This window comes from Aplidium turbinatum, chromosome 18 (genome assembly GCF_918807975.1).
Source record: "Aplidium turbinatum chromosome 18, kaAplTurb1.1, whole genome shotgun sequence".
Lineage (NCBI taxonomy): Eukaryota > Metazoa > Chordata > Ascidiacea > Aplousobranchia > Polyclinidae > Aplidium > Aplidium turbinatum.
Window position 1 is genome coordinate 10,466,527 of NC_137489.1, and position 15,237 is coordinate 10,481,763.

The 15,237-nt window shown below is 38.9% G+C and overlaps 1 protein-coding gene across 1 annotated transcript; it reads left to right on the forward strand.

Moving 5' to 3' along the window:
* Positions 1–1,126: 1,126 nt before the first annotated feature.
* Positions 1,127–10,458, forward strand: LOC145787387 (max-like protein X). Its single transcript, XM_082599125.1, has 2 exons — positions 1,127–3,256; positions 9,310–10,458. Exons 1-2 carry the CDS (start codon positions 3,024–3,026, stop codon positions 9,767–9,769), a joined length of 693 nt encoding a protein of 230 aa, XP_082455251.1. The 5' UTR covers positions 1,127–3,023; the 3' UTR covers positions 9,770–10,458.
* Positions 10,459–15,237: the final 4,779 nt, after the last annotated feature.

Genomic DNA, 15,237 nt, shown 5'->3' on the forward strand with positions numbered 1-15,237 from the left:
TGGATAAATTCGAATTGGAGTTGTATAATAAATGGCAGTCTAGTGATTCTCCAAAAGATGAAAAAGGCAATCCAATTGTGGAAAAAGCCAGTCCACAGAAAACTAAATAGTCGAGTAATGTGGAAGAAGTGCCATCCACCTCATCAATCTGCAACATTCAAGCTGTTTCCACACCATCGACGAACACCACAGTACAATCACGGATCAGAAGAACAAAGGACATCTTCAATGAGTTGCAACTTCACACTCCCAAAGGGATGAAGTATGAAATGCGACTTGTGCCAAAAGATGAATCGGTTTTGATAAAAAGTGTGTTAAAATCAAGGGGACGACAAGCAAATGACAAGAAGAGAAAAAGCAAAAAACTGAGGATTAATGGAACCATTTCAGGCCTCGAAATTAGTTTTTGTTGACGGCGGACAAACGTGTCCGGTCAGAGCAGCTATCTCGGCGGACAAATTAAGTCTCACGGCGGACACACCAGTTTTAGCGTCGATCGTCACGCTTAATCACTTTATCTTGATAATTCTTCGCCATTTGAGAACTATAGCTACAGTTTAGAAGGCTTTTTAAAATTTCAGTGAAGTCACTGACTCTGAAAAGCTTTTATCAGACCAACGACGTGCGCTTGAAGAGCCAAAGCGCCGCGTAGCTGCTTAATACGCCGCATAACTAATTAACTTCCACCGAACGAGGCCGTGTGGCTTCTTGCGTCACAATGCTCTGGACACGACTTGAAAAACTTCTACACTTACGCTACTATTTTCTGTTGTGCAAAGTTTCACTAGGCTTTTTTGTTTAGGTTTATTTTTGCGAGTCATATGAGCGAAAATCAGTAGCGTAGCCAGGAATTCAGAAAGGGGGGGGTTTTGACGACCCAACGGCGGGGGGTCTGGGGGGTCTCCCCCAGAAAAATTTGAAAAATTACTTTGAATTTGGTGCATTCTGAGAGCATTTTCAACAAAAATGTGGGTATGAATATTGCTGTAAAATGGTGCTGTCCGGTGGCATAGCAAAAGGATAAGATCATGTTTTCTTCGGCTTTTTTCGGAAATAAAGCTATGTTTTCTTGTTGCTAATTCCTGGCTGAGATGTTTGAATGTTTGGTTTTGGCAAAACTCGCTCTTTTCATGCAGTTTTGTATAAAATTAGGCAATTTTTTTTTAGACTGAAAGCATCATTCTCAATATCGTGACGTCACACGCGTGCCAAAAGGGGGGGGGGTTGCAACCCCCAAAACCCCCCCTTGGCTACGCCACTGGCGAAAGTGAATTTTCCCTGGGCCTTTTCTTACTGTAATACCAAAACTAAACAAATTTTGCTGCATCTTGCTGTAATAGCCTACTTGTATTATCTAATTTTGTAACCAACCTTGCCTTATCAATATTACTCGGAGATCAAAGCCAGACAATGTGACGTAAGACTTGAACTAAGTTGCGTGTGATTACTGTAAAAGTACCAGTACTCCCATCGGTTCTTAGCGAATAATTCACCTTTGTTACGCTGATTCAATGTCACCAATCGTTGAAGCAACATAAAAATCGAAAGTTTTCCTGCTTGAATGGAAGCTAAGGGATACAGTATTAACATTTTCTAGATGCGCGCTAGAATGCGTGGGAAATTATATATTCGCAACAATTGTTCGTGCTATGCAATGACGATTTCTACCGCTATTTCTCGGCGGACAAATATGACCGATCTAAATGGTACTTCCCGCGGACATCACATGCTGTGACGGCGGACATGACCGCCGTGTCCGCCGTGAATTTCGAGGCCTGCATTTTAACAAATGAAAAATATAAAAAGCAAGTTGGAAACTTTGAAGTAAATGGAACAATTGCAAAAAAGAGAAAAGTTGGGAGAAGGAAAAGGAAAGAAGATGAAGATAAAGAAATACATTTACTGGATCTGGAGAACTTGGAAAAAATAGAAAGAAGGACAAAGCGATAAATTTCTAAGACAAATGGATGAAGACACGAGGAGAGTAGATACAGAGAATGAAATGGTAGAAGAGTCTGACGATGAATCTGAAGAAATGAATGATGAAACAAGAGAAGACAAAGTTGTCGGATGGAAGATGTAGAGGAAGAGAGAAGAGATTAACTGAAGAAAGTGTAAATGAACAGACGAAAGAAAAAAGAACAATTAAATCGGAAATAAACAAAAAGCAAGTTGGAAAGTACTTTGCAGTGTTTTGGAAGAAGCCAAGAACATACTATTGGGGAAGACTTCTGAAGGTCTTTAAAGACGAGGTTGATGGAAAAATTGAGCAAGCTGAATTTCAGTTTTGCACACGGAATCAACTTCAGAAGATGCACTGCATTGGGACTGACCAACAAAGGAGGACATAGTTATCATCAACGAAAATTGTTTTCGGGGCCCTTCAATTGCAGTGTCAACTGCTAGCGAACGTGCAAAATCATATTTTTGTTTTGCTGAAGAAGAGGAAGTAAAAGAAAAGTTTGTGTTCCTAAGCAAATATGGACTTCATAAAATGCATAAACTTCTTTGTTTGCACAAGATGTTACAGTTTCATCCTCATCTGTATATATAGCTATTTCTTCTGCTTTGTGTCGGAATGGCCCATTTCGGTGAGTCCGATCCCTTAAACGAGGGATTTTTTCAATTTTTTTTTTTAAATTATCGGGTACCGTAGCCGAATTATCATTGCCGTTTTAGGGTTAGAGGTTAGGAACTCACCGAATCGGACTCACCGAATAGTAGCAGACCTGCTTTGTGTTGCTTTTAACAAACAAAATTTGCTGTCAAAATTGCTTGTTTTGTTTCCCTACCCAGTGCATGGTTTTTATTGCCCCAAACACTGGGGAGAAAAACAACACAAAATATTGGATAAAAATAAAAAAAATAAACATAATGCTCCAACTTTTTGGATCAATGGAATATCAATGTTGATCAATAGAGGGTAAATTTTGACTTTTTGGCCCATTTTTCAGCAAGAAAATCAACAGTTTGTAAATTTTGCATTTGTTTGCCCCACTTGACTATATTGTTTGTTCTCCAGAATGTCTGATAGGAATAGCTTTGAGCTCAGTGATTCTTCCATAGTGCTGGATCTTGACATGGCTGCACAGCCAGGTCTTCTCCAGATATCAAATCCTTCCAGTGCAGCTTCATCTGTCCCAAACACAGATGAAGAAGATGAGGATGGAAGCGAGAAACTGCAATCTTATAAAGAAAGAAGGAGGGAAGCCCACACACAAGCAGAGAAAAAGAGAAGGGATGCAATAAGAAAAGGGTAACATGTTATCATATGTTTGTCTTTTATTGGCATTTATTTTATTTATAAAGCACCAGTCTGTCTTTGACAACATTTTTGATGTACTATAGTTTTTGCATATGGCTTTCTTTTTATAGCCTACTTAAGAAAAACACGCATATGTCATCTGCCTGCAAGTTATCATTTTCAGTATCAAACAACATATGATATGGTATGTTTTGTGCTAAGTGTGACACAGCACATATTCCAAATGCAAAGTTTTACATGTTTAACACCTACTGACAGTCCAAGGGGAGGCCATTGGGTAAAGAAAACTAGCATGCCTTAATGTGCTAATGCAGCTAATTAATGCCATTTAGAATCCCATACAAAAGTTGAAAATTCGACCAAGTGGTCGATAAACAAGCCTGTGGTATGTTTAACTAGACAAGCCTGTTGGTATGTCATAGTTAAACTAAATCCTAGCAACCATTTCACTCATATCTGCGACCTTTAGTTTATAACATTCAGCAGCATACAACTGAGAGATAAAGGCATGCCATATACATATGGTAACTAATGTTGGAATTGAATGATAATAATTGCTTTTCAGTAGCACTACTTAACAACTACCGGTACCGTACCAGGCGTGCCATATTTGAATGTTCAAATGGACTGCTTTTAAATGTAAATATGGAAGGCTGTGTCATTTGTCTATTGCTTGATTTCAGCCTCAATCACTGCAAAGAAAGTCTTTATGACATTGTTTTCAAGAATAACACCATTTCTTGGTCATTATGCCTAAATGATGTGCATCTTGTTTACTACAGTAATATATTTAACCAATCGTTTTTTAAATCAAGAAACTGAAATATTTTCTGACAGGTTGCAAACCCACAACCATGCTTGATATGAACGACTCGGTTACATGTCTTGTAAATAATATAAACGAATTTATTTTCATACAAGTCAGTTTAGTCGTAAACATGTTTATGATTGAACTGACTTCATAGACATGTTTATAATTGACTGACTCGTGTGAAAATAAATTCGTTTGTATATCTTTTTTTAAATACTGTGTGTTATTTTCAGTACTCTTTTTAATCAACAAATTATACCAATAAGTAGTGTAGTAGTAGTCCAGTTTTAATCCGGTGATGTCCCCGTTACCGAGGGTGGCCGTTTTTACCTCCAAATGCCGCAATCGCCTTCACACCCTGCCTTCACATCGATCTGTCTAACGCGTCCTCTCTTGTTAACCCCACCTTGCTGCTTTCTTCCTCAACTTGCCTTTTCCACGTTTTCTTGGGTCTTCCTTGTTTTCTACGACCCTCCACTCGCAACTCCAGCGCTTTTCTCAAAACATTATCTTCATCCCTTCTCAAAACATGTTCATACCACCTTACTCCATTCGCTTTTGCCAACTTATCAACATTTTCATTCAACCCAAGCAAGTTCATAAGTTCTTCAGTATTCCTTTTGTCCATCAGCTTCACACCACACATTGCTCTCACCATCGCTCTCTCAGTTCTTCTTAAAATTGCCAATTCGTTTTCCCGTAAGCACCATGTCTCACTTCCGTACAGCATTGCAGATCTCACACAACTAGTATAAATTCTTCCTCTCATTTTCAACGGAAATCTTCTACCACATAACAACTCTCGACACTCTCTGAATTTCACCCAACCAAACCTTACTCTTGCAGTCACTGCTGCTTCCCAACCACCACTTGCATTCAGTGTATCTCCTAGATAGCAAAAGGCATTCACGGATTCAACTTCGTCATTCAGCTTTTCAACAGGACCAACCATTCCTTCTTCAATCTTCCTGCATCTTTCACATTCAAAATCATCTCCGGATCTGCATGTCTCTCTTTTCATCTTTGCGCATCTCCCATGCACCCACTTCCTGCATTTTGTACACTTAACAGAATTTGCCATCACTCTTCTTCCACATACACCACATGGGTCAATTTTGCTCATTGTGATTTCCCCTTCCGTTCCACTTATTACGACCTTTGTCTTTTTGATGTTCACACGCATACCTTTGCATTGAAGCGACTCCTTCCACATCTCAAATTTCTCTTTCAGGTCTTCCATTGTGTCACTCAACAAAACCAAATCATCCGCGTATAGTATCTCCATCAATGAATCTTCTCGTACACATTCGGTAATCACATCAATCACAATGGCAAAAATTAGAGGAGAGAGGACAGAACCCTGGTGTACACCCACCTTCATCGAAAACTTGTCTGAGAGGGCAGATCCAACTCGAACTCTTGTCCTTGCACCGTCATACAGACTCATTGTTGCTTGCACAAGTGCCTCTGGTACTTCTTTCTTTCTCATTGCCCATTCCATCACTCTTCTTGGAACTCTATCAAACGCCTTTTCCATGTCCACGAAGCACATGTACAAGTTCTTTCCCTTGTCCCGATATTCCTCTTGCAACCTTCTCAAAATAAAAATAGCATCTGTCGTTCCCTTCCCAGGCATAAATCCACACTGCATCTCGTCCAGCTTTACCACAGATCTTATTCTATTCTCCTACACCCTTTCCACTATCTTCATTGCATGCTCCAACAGTTTTATTCCCCTATATGACCCACAATCGAATGCATCACCCTTTCCCTTGAAGATGGGTATTACCACGCTCGTCTTCCATTCATTTGGCATTTCTTTTCCATCTAACACACGTTGGCTGATTTCCTGCATTGCTTTCAGTCCTGTCTCTCCACTTGCACGTATCATTGCCACAGTGACTTCAGATAGTCCAGGAGCCTTCCCCGATTTCATTTTCTTCATTGCTTGCGTCACCTCCTCTCGAGTTACTCTCTTTAATGGACCTGCTACCACGTCGGCTTCCACTTTTTGATCCCAATCGTTTTCCTCGTTCATTATCAATTCCATATGTTCTTTCCAAATTCTTCCACGATCTTTCTCACTGAAACCAAGTTTTCCATCCCTTCCTTTAATACATCGTCCACCATCCACATCTTTCCCATCCCGCTTCAGAACCTTCGTAAACTTATATACGGTACTTCGTTGGGACTGTTTTTTAATTTGGTCAATTCCTGCTCAGCTTCTTGCTTCATAACTTTTGCAACTATTCTCTTTGTCCGATTTTTTAATTGCTTGTACTTGAGCTTAGTTTCTTCTGATCTATTTCTGCACCAATCCTTGTATGCGACTTTTTTCTCCCCAATTACTTCCCTCACCTCTTCATTCCACCACCACGTATCTCCTCGATCCATCCTTCCTTTTGTTTTCCCACAAACTTCATCGCAAGCTTGCAGAATTCCATTCTTGAAGGATCCCCATAGATCAGTCACATCGTTGTGAACAAGGCTTTCAACTCTCTTTTTAAACCTTTCTCTTGAGTCGGGATCTTCTAACTTCCAAACTTTTCTTTTGATCACCCTTTTTTTATTTAAAGTTTTCTTCAGACCTTTCTTGTCCAAGTCGACAACCACCAATCTATGCTGAAGTTCGCATGGTATCGCTTTCACATCTTTGATCAGTTTTCTGTTTTTCCTGCATACCAACGCAAAGTCAATTTCAGTTTCATTGCCACCTGCATTGAAAGTTACTTTTGTTCCTTCCTCTTTCTTAAACCAGGTATTCGCACCACACAGGTCCTTTTCGTCACAAAACTCAAGTAGTCGCCTTCCATTGCGATTCCTTTCCCCCACGCCAAACCCTCCATGTACACCTTCAAACCCATCAATTTGTTTGCCAACGTGCCCATTAAAGTCCCCAAGACCCAATACAATTTCCTGATCACTTCTTGAACTTCATTCATCGGCTATTTTGTCATAAAATCTTTCTTTTTCTGCATCGGATCTTCCACTTTGTGGTGCATAAGCACAGATTACTCTTATTACTACATGCTCGACCACCATCACTATCGCCAGTATTTTGTCACTCTGTCTACGAACCTCAACAACATTTTCACATAGCTCTTCTTTCACCAAAATCCCGACTCTTCCGATCCCAATATCATTACCCGACCACCACAGCTTGTATCTCCTTCCTTTGACACCCAAAAACCTGGCTCCTTTGTTCCTCCATTGGACTTCATGTAAACAGCAAACACCTACCTTCCTCATTCTCAGTTCTTCACTCACCTCAGTACCTCTACAACGCAAGCTTCCTGCATTTAGACTTCCCAGTCGTACCTCTGAATTTTGATAGCAATGTCAGACAACCCGGAGATTTTTTGCACCCCCTGCCCATTTAAGGGCTGCCGGGGACTGGGGGCCATTCTTTTTTTTAATACTTATCATTTACTCTAACCCTAACCTAGAAGAGTACACTGTACAACACTTCAATAAACAGATGTCATTAGTTACCAAATAAAGTTATAAAACGGAATTTAAACAGATGCGTTTGAGTTGCATGCCAGGAAGACATCCTTATGCACCCAATAAAACACACATAAATCAGATTAGAGCTTAAATAATCATGCCATAAAGTAAGTGAACCTCCAACCTGGCTTACGTTCCACTGACTGCGCTTGAATGTTGTGGTTCCCACATCCCAATAATTACTGGCTTCTTACAGTTAATTTAATACCTTGTCCTTGCTATATACTTTCAGTTAGACTTAGACTATTATGACAAGTAAAAAAAAGTGTATATACTTCTAAAAAAAATCAGCAAGAAAACTGGAAGGGTGTATGTATTAAGAAGTATTGTTACACTTCATAAAATCCTGTTTAAACCATGCACAGCATTTCAGCAATAAAGATTTGCACTTTGCGGTTACATAGCAAAAAGGAAAATTACTGTTTTTGTGTGAGGAAGGCTAACTCATCATTTTGATGAAATGACTCTGAAAATGAGCTCAGATGGAACAGAAAGTTTTTGGAGGTACTCAAGAAGAGGACGACTGTAGATCGTGCATCCACACGCCTTATGTTGAAATGTGTGTGTGTGGTGTTACCAATTCATGATACAGATTTCAATTTAAGTACCGTATAATATAATGATACAGACAGCAAACACTAACCCACCACATTCGGATCAAGTGTCATTATGCCAATTCATCATTTGGGCATGGTGGCGTACGGTGACCATGTTTTTGGGTGTTCACTTTTTTTAGAAAGTTTTAAACACATGTTTGATTTGCAGAGTAATTCTTTATATATCATATCAGTTTATTTTGATATGATCTGAACAGCTATTGAACAAACTACAAAACTAGTGTGTGTTTTAAGCCTGCTGAAACAATTGAACATTCAAAAAATGGAGTCAGTTAGATTGAATAATTCGAATGTCGTTAAGTCGAGGACTGGAGTTGTTGCTAGAAAACTCTAATAGTCTAAGTTATGCCATGTTGGTTAAACTTCGTCGGCTGCATAGCTGAGTGGAAAGAGCCCTGATATGACTCTCGAAAGGGTGCCAGTTCGACACCACCAGCATGCGGCTGTGTCTTGAGCAAGACACTCAAAGACATGCCTGAAGGTAGACATGAAAATCGGCTTCCTTGTCTTTTCTTCCACTTTATATATATCTTCAACCACCAGGCATAAGCCTGGATATGGCAAAAAAATATATTTCGACTATTTTAGTTGGCTTCCTTCTACAAACCTTTGATAAACACATTGATTTGTTGTTGTTTTGCTGCAAAATGTGATTTAGACCTCGGTAATTGGAATTGTTAAATACTTTTATTCATAACATGAGTACATGACTATGTTTTGCTGATAGAGATAGGTCACTTAAAAGAGTAGTTCTAGCCTAAAACTTACAAAAAAAAAACACTTCTAGGCAATTTGAGCTACTAAAAAGTTATGGGGATCTCATTTTGTTTTGCAATTCTAGTATTTAAAGCAAAACATTTTCTTGTAAACCTGTCTCTTGCTAAATAAAGTTGCTAACCATGGTGATTGTAACTTACTTTTTTCTATTTTTACATGTTCACTGTGTTGGATAACCTATTTTGGAAGACAATAGGTTTGGTTTCAATGCGTGAAACTGGGAATAAACTAAACTCATAACTGTTTTCATAAAAATGCACTTTGTTCATGGCACTGATCTCACACTAACACATTCCATATGTTGATTATTTCATTAGTAAAATATTTTTCAGGTATGATGATCTCCAAGCTATCCTACCCAACCTGGTGCAACCGAGCGACAACATAGGCACACAACGACCCAGTAAGGCTGTGATTCTGCAGAAAGGCCTGTCGTACATGGAATATTTGCAGCAGCAAAAGAAAAAACAAACGGAGGAATTAATCAAGCTTCAAAAAGAAAAGGCTGCTTTGGCGATTGTGAAGAGCAACTATGAACAAATTGTTAAACAGCAAGCGAAAGAAAACAGTTCTGATGGCAAGGTTTCGGAGGAAGCCAAATTTGCCGTCTTTCAACAACTGATGGAGAAGTTGTTTGTGTCATTTAATTCTACAGTTTCAACAGACAGCTTTCAAAAGTTTTCGCATGGTATCATTAATTGGGTAGAAGAAGAATGCAAGCCTAGAACTTTAAAGCAGTCAGCGTATGAAGTTTTAATTAAATTGAACAACCAAAACAAACAACTTGGTTAATTTTTCTGTCTGATTAATCGAATGCTGCACTCTGCTTTTATTGCTTATTTTAAATGTTCTTGTATTCAACATCGTAATTGAAAAGTGGATAAGCTGTAATTTTTATCACCATTTTTTCGCAAAAGGTTAAAAAACTTTTACTGAGCAAATATAACTCAGTGAATGATAAAGGAGCTATATGCTGATCAAGTGCTTCAAGGGGACTTTTCTTTTATTCTACAGCAAATTAAATGTTTGGTGTTTCCCCGTTTTCTTGCTTTTTCCTTATCATTCGATCGTCAGGTGAATGAATACCCCCTCGGGATGTTGAGTGAATCTAAATCTTTTATTGCAACTGCGAATCTCCTGTTTCGTAATGACGTTTTCACCAGAAAAGATTTGGGAAAATGACTGGGAAGGGATAATTCAATGGTACATTGTAAACTTTTAAAAGGACTGCCATAGCCATACCGCATAATAATTTTAGAGGAATTTGTAAAGGCATAAATCGTTGTTTAATTTTTGTACTTTTGATGTCGAGCATTATGGCGAAGTTTTTCGTGAAAAAACCTTTCGTTTACGTGTATGAATTTATGTTTTTATCTTTCTATTATTTGCGTAATTTTGTGTACCGCATTGCTGAAAGAACGTCATCAAGCCTATGAAAAAAAGCAAAAGATGAATAAATTGCTTCTTCGAAAAGATCATCAGACGCGTTCTGACAAATTTAGATCGAAATCCACAACACAAAGGTACCTAAAGAAGTCGTCGCATTGAAATTATTAATTTTATTTGGCCTATTTAAATTATATTTTGAATGACTGGCAAAAGTAGTAGCCCAAGGTCAAATCGCGAGTAATTGAGCCATGCACCATAGGTGTAAGCATAACGGAAAGAATGTGTTGGTTGCCTGAATATTTTTTCTAAAAATTAATAACTCCCTTGGCATAGCACACTAATGGGGTGTAGTTTAGTCCTATCAGAAGTGAGATTTTTTTGGAAAGTAAACTCATGGGTAGGAACAGTGCCGGATTAACAAAGTGCGGGGCCTGTAGCAGATTGATTTAATGTACAGATAATACTCGGGAAGTAATTGAATATTTTATAGATTTGATCTACATTCTACAACAACAAAAATAACAAAAGTCTAATGTAATGTTTTATTTGCAAGGAGAAATATAGAACTTCAACAATATCATTCAAAGGTCTTTTCGACGCATTTTGATCTCTGCAAATTTGGCAATTATTTCAGATGAGTTCAGTGACTTCAGAATGTCATTTTCAATATTCAAAAGAGTTACATAGTGTAGCCGCTCTTGCCCATTGTGTTTAGCAGATAGTTTTTGATCAACTTCAATTTTGAAAATGATTTCTCTCCAGTTTTAGTTACCATCATACACAGGGCTGGATTTCAGCCGGAGCGCCGCTCCGGAAGCTCAATCAAAAAATTGACTTCTCCGGAACGGCGTTCCGGAAGCTCAAATATTTTATACTCTTATTATGCTTTGCCCTGTTCAGTAAAAGTATATCCATAATTCTTGATGAGTCGAACACGTTAAATCGGGTATTCACTCTGATAATATATCTTCGTACTAGTCTTGACGGAAGCGAACCTGTAAATGTACCGTATTTGTCTTGTTGAGTTCGCTATTCTTACGGCGAATAGCATCTATGATTCCCTGAAGAGCTGCCCAAATTCATATGGCATGTCTACAACATTTTTATCTTCTTGTTTGATTGGTGTTGTATGTGATGGCGCGGCTGTGATGATAGGTCGCAATAGTGGTGTAGCAAAATGGCTTCGTGATTAATTTCCAGACATTGTGGTGTGGTATTGTGCAACCATAGATTGGAACTATCGGTCGTCATGCTGTAAAATCAGTCAGTAATTTGAATCGATTTCGATCTTTTATGGACAAACGCTATAGCCTTTAATAACCTTTACCACGCTTCTCCTAACAATAGGAGGAAATTGGGTGAATGTGCAGCGGCTGTTGAAGTGCAGTTGTTGAAAATCGGAAGGGTATGCCTACTGGACACACGTTGGGTAGCCTCGAGTTTCGGCGCAGTTAGTGCCGTTTGGAATGATTTTCCAGCACTTGTCAAATTTTTCAAAAAGGAAGCTATTAGCGACACAAGAGATTCTCGGGAACGTGTGAAATATCAAGGACCCTTGTCGAAGATAACATCCACGGATTTCTTGTTGGACTTGGCTTTGATGTACGAATACTCGCAATAATTATCCGAAATAGCCAAAGCCTTGAACTGTAAAACAGAGCATGTAGGCTACTATTTGAGATGCAGATAACAAAATTAATAATCTTGCAAAATTATTTGAAACACGAAGGAACGAACCCGGACGACATTATGGCATTGCTAAGGATGCTGAAGAAAACTTAGAGTTCAAAGGTGTAGAATTACATGTAAACAATTGCAGAAATAGCCCGCTAATCAATCCCCGCATCTTCTACACTGTAAATCAAAAAGTGTAGTTTTAACCACTTCTAGGGGTGGTCTAAAAATTCCACTTCTACTTTTTCATTCCCACCCCATAGTCTATTGGGAAAGATGGTCATTTCCACCCTACCAAAGGGTGATATTTTCCACCCAACAGAGAAGGGTGTAAATTATAACACTTAGGAAATTCCATCCAAGATCGCTTGTTGAATTCAACAGACTTGTCATTTATTAACAGCTGAAAAATACTTGATTCAACTATTTGGCCAGAGGACACAGTAATGACACACAGAGAAAACGAAATCATTGAAGTGGCAAAGAGATTGCGCTTAGATGAACGCGAAGCTGCTGTGAGAGGACTTCGTGAATATAGGCTATAACTACGAAAAGAAGATCCCAGAGTCTTCAAAATTTGATAACGTCACTATAATCTCTTCCAATTTCATCGAGCGAGTGTGAGCGCGGATTTTCACAAATGAACCTCATACTGACATCTGACCGTGCTTCTCTACACACTGTAACTGTTTCAAGTTTACTCTTTATACGAATGATCCGTCTTCCACTGAGAAATTTTCCAGCGAAGTAGGCTATGTTGCATCCTGATTACGCCATGGACGTAACCCGGCAATTGAGACCCGAAGTCGCCAGAGGATTTATGATTTTGAATACGGTACGATAAGTGTCTTAAAAATTGTAGGCTATAACTTGAAAAATCAAAAGTGGAAAAAACTAAAAACAATTTTTTTCTTTTATTTTTCTAGGCTATAACTTGTATTTTTTTGTATTATTGTTTCACTAAAATATGAGTATTTGCATTTAACAACACTATACCATCTATAGACCATGATACTTACTTTAGCAACGTTTTAGATACATCAAGTGTGTTGTTTCAAAGTCTTATAAAGACATATTTCTGAATTTCTTCTACGGCACCTAGCGCATTTGGAAAGTAAAAAACTAGCGCTCCGGAAGCTAATCTTCTGGAAATCCACCACTGATCATACATAGAAAAATGCGCAACAAATTGTCAATGTTAGGAAACGTGGTGTCAATATTGTTTTCTTAAATCAAAGTGAAATAGTTGAGTTCTGGAGAGGAGCAATCAATAGCAATGTGCTTTATGAATTCTGAAAACTGAGGTAGTTCATCTTTCAATCCGTTTTCCAAATCCTGGGGATATGCTTTGGAAAGTTTGTCAGCATTTTCTTGGATCTGCGCAGGTGTTAGGTCATGCAGATTTCGCAAAAAACTAAACCGTATGTTCAATTGGGTGTATGCCTTGCGACGTTGCTCCAGCGCAGATTGTAGGCTGTCCAATATACTGCAAGGAAAACTACCACCCGGAATCTGTCTTTAGGTGATTGATTATCCATTGCATCTGGAACTGTACGGCCGCTGCCTACATCCTCATCGCGCCTTCGATTTCGGACAATTCTTCTTGTGCTTGTTAGTCGGTAATCCGGCACGAGTCAGCTTCTGCGCCTCTGACTCAAACTTAGCGAATTGCTCCCTGAAAGTATGTAGGCCTAGAGATCCTGCCAAAGAGGCACACAACGCTGAAGCAATGTTGAGATTTTGCTGTTTTGCTTGAAGAGAGGCTGGAGTTGCCTGGAAGCAATCGAGTAAGCTATTCCAAAAAACCACTAAGATTCCAATTTCGAGCAACTCCATTTTCTCGAGGAGTCCATTTGCCTGCTGTCGACATTCTGCCTTTTGCTTTTGGTCATTCGCAAGTTTCTCCAGTGCCTCCTTTATGAAAGGAAAACGTTCTTTAATAACCTTAATGGCATCAGCTCTTGCGGACCATCGTGTTGCAGAGAGCCTCTTTAGCACTCCACTCTAACTAACCTTAAAATCTCACACAAGAAACGATTAAATTCTTCCCTGTGACAACACAATGCGCGAAGTTGCCATTCTCTCGAATGTTTCCTCAAACAACTAGGACTAGCATCGTGGGCTAGTGGCATTCGAACAGGCAGTTGCTTCCAACAGAAATTACCGTTTTTTTAAGTTCGGAATAATTAAGAAGGGACAAGACGTTGGGACTAGTAATTTAATCCTACAATTATAATGTTCTCCTATGCCATTCCAGTTTGGCAAGCCAAAAATTACTTGCCATGCTTGTCATTTTTTTGCAAAAAAATGTTTTGCTCGCCAAGCGCGGGGCCTTGTGAAGCGCGGGGCCCGTAGCAGCTGCTACATCTGCTACTATAGTTAATCCGGCGCTGGGTAGGAACTAGAAAAGAGGAAGCATCTTAATCTAGTCAGCCTTTCACTTTTTCAATGTCTCCTTGCATTACTTGAAACCAGCATGCTACCAGCTATGTTTTCCTTCTATGAACAATTTTATCAAATTAAAGCTAATTTAAATAAGCTTATGTTTTATCCAAAGCAATATTAAAAGATGCAATACGCAACCCAGCTACAAAAAAGTTAGCGTTGGACTTTCATTTCTTCAGAAACATGACTATAGCCCAGGGGTGGGCAAACTTTTTATCTCGAGGGCCGCATTCAGAATCTGAATTTGTTCGAGGGCCGCAGTATAGTACAATTAAGATTATAAACCAAAACATCAAATCTAAACTAGTCAAAACACAAGCTTTTATTTATTTTTAAAGTGACGAAAGAAAAGGAGATTTTATATACAGATAGCCTACATGTATTACATAAAAGATCTAAAAAAAATGTTTGTCTCAGTTATTTATTTGAATACAACCCACATCAAGATAACACTTCGCCAGACGCACTTTGAGCGAATTAAACAGAATACATCTGTGAGCGAATTTACATAATCAGAAAAACTATCTCAATCGCCGCTTTTCTCTCTACCAGCACCAAGAGTCTTGGCCTTGATCCAAGACTAAAACGACAAAGAAAGTTTCATGATGCGACAGGCTGAAGTCAGAAACTTCGATTGTGACGTAGGCCTCATCGACTGTTTAGCAATGGCTGCTTTGACACTAATAATAGCCATGCATTCATGCAAGATCACTATGTGGCTGGGGAAACAAACCACTACAATGTGACAAAAA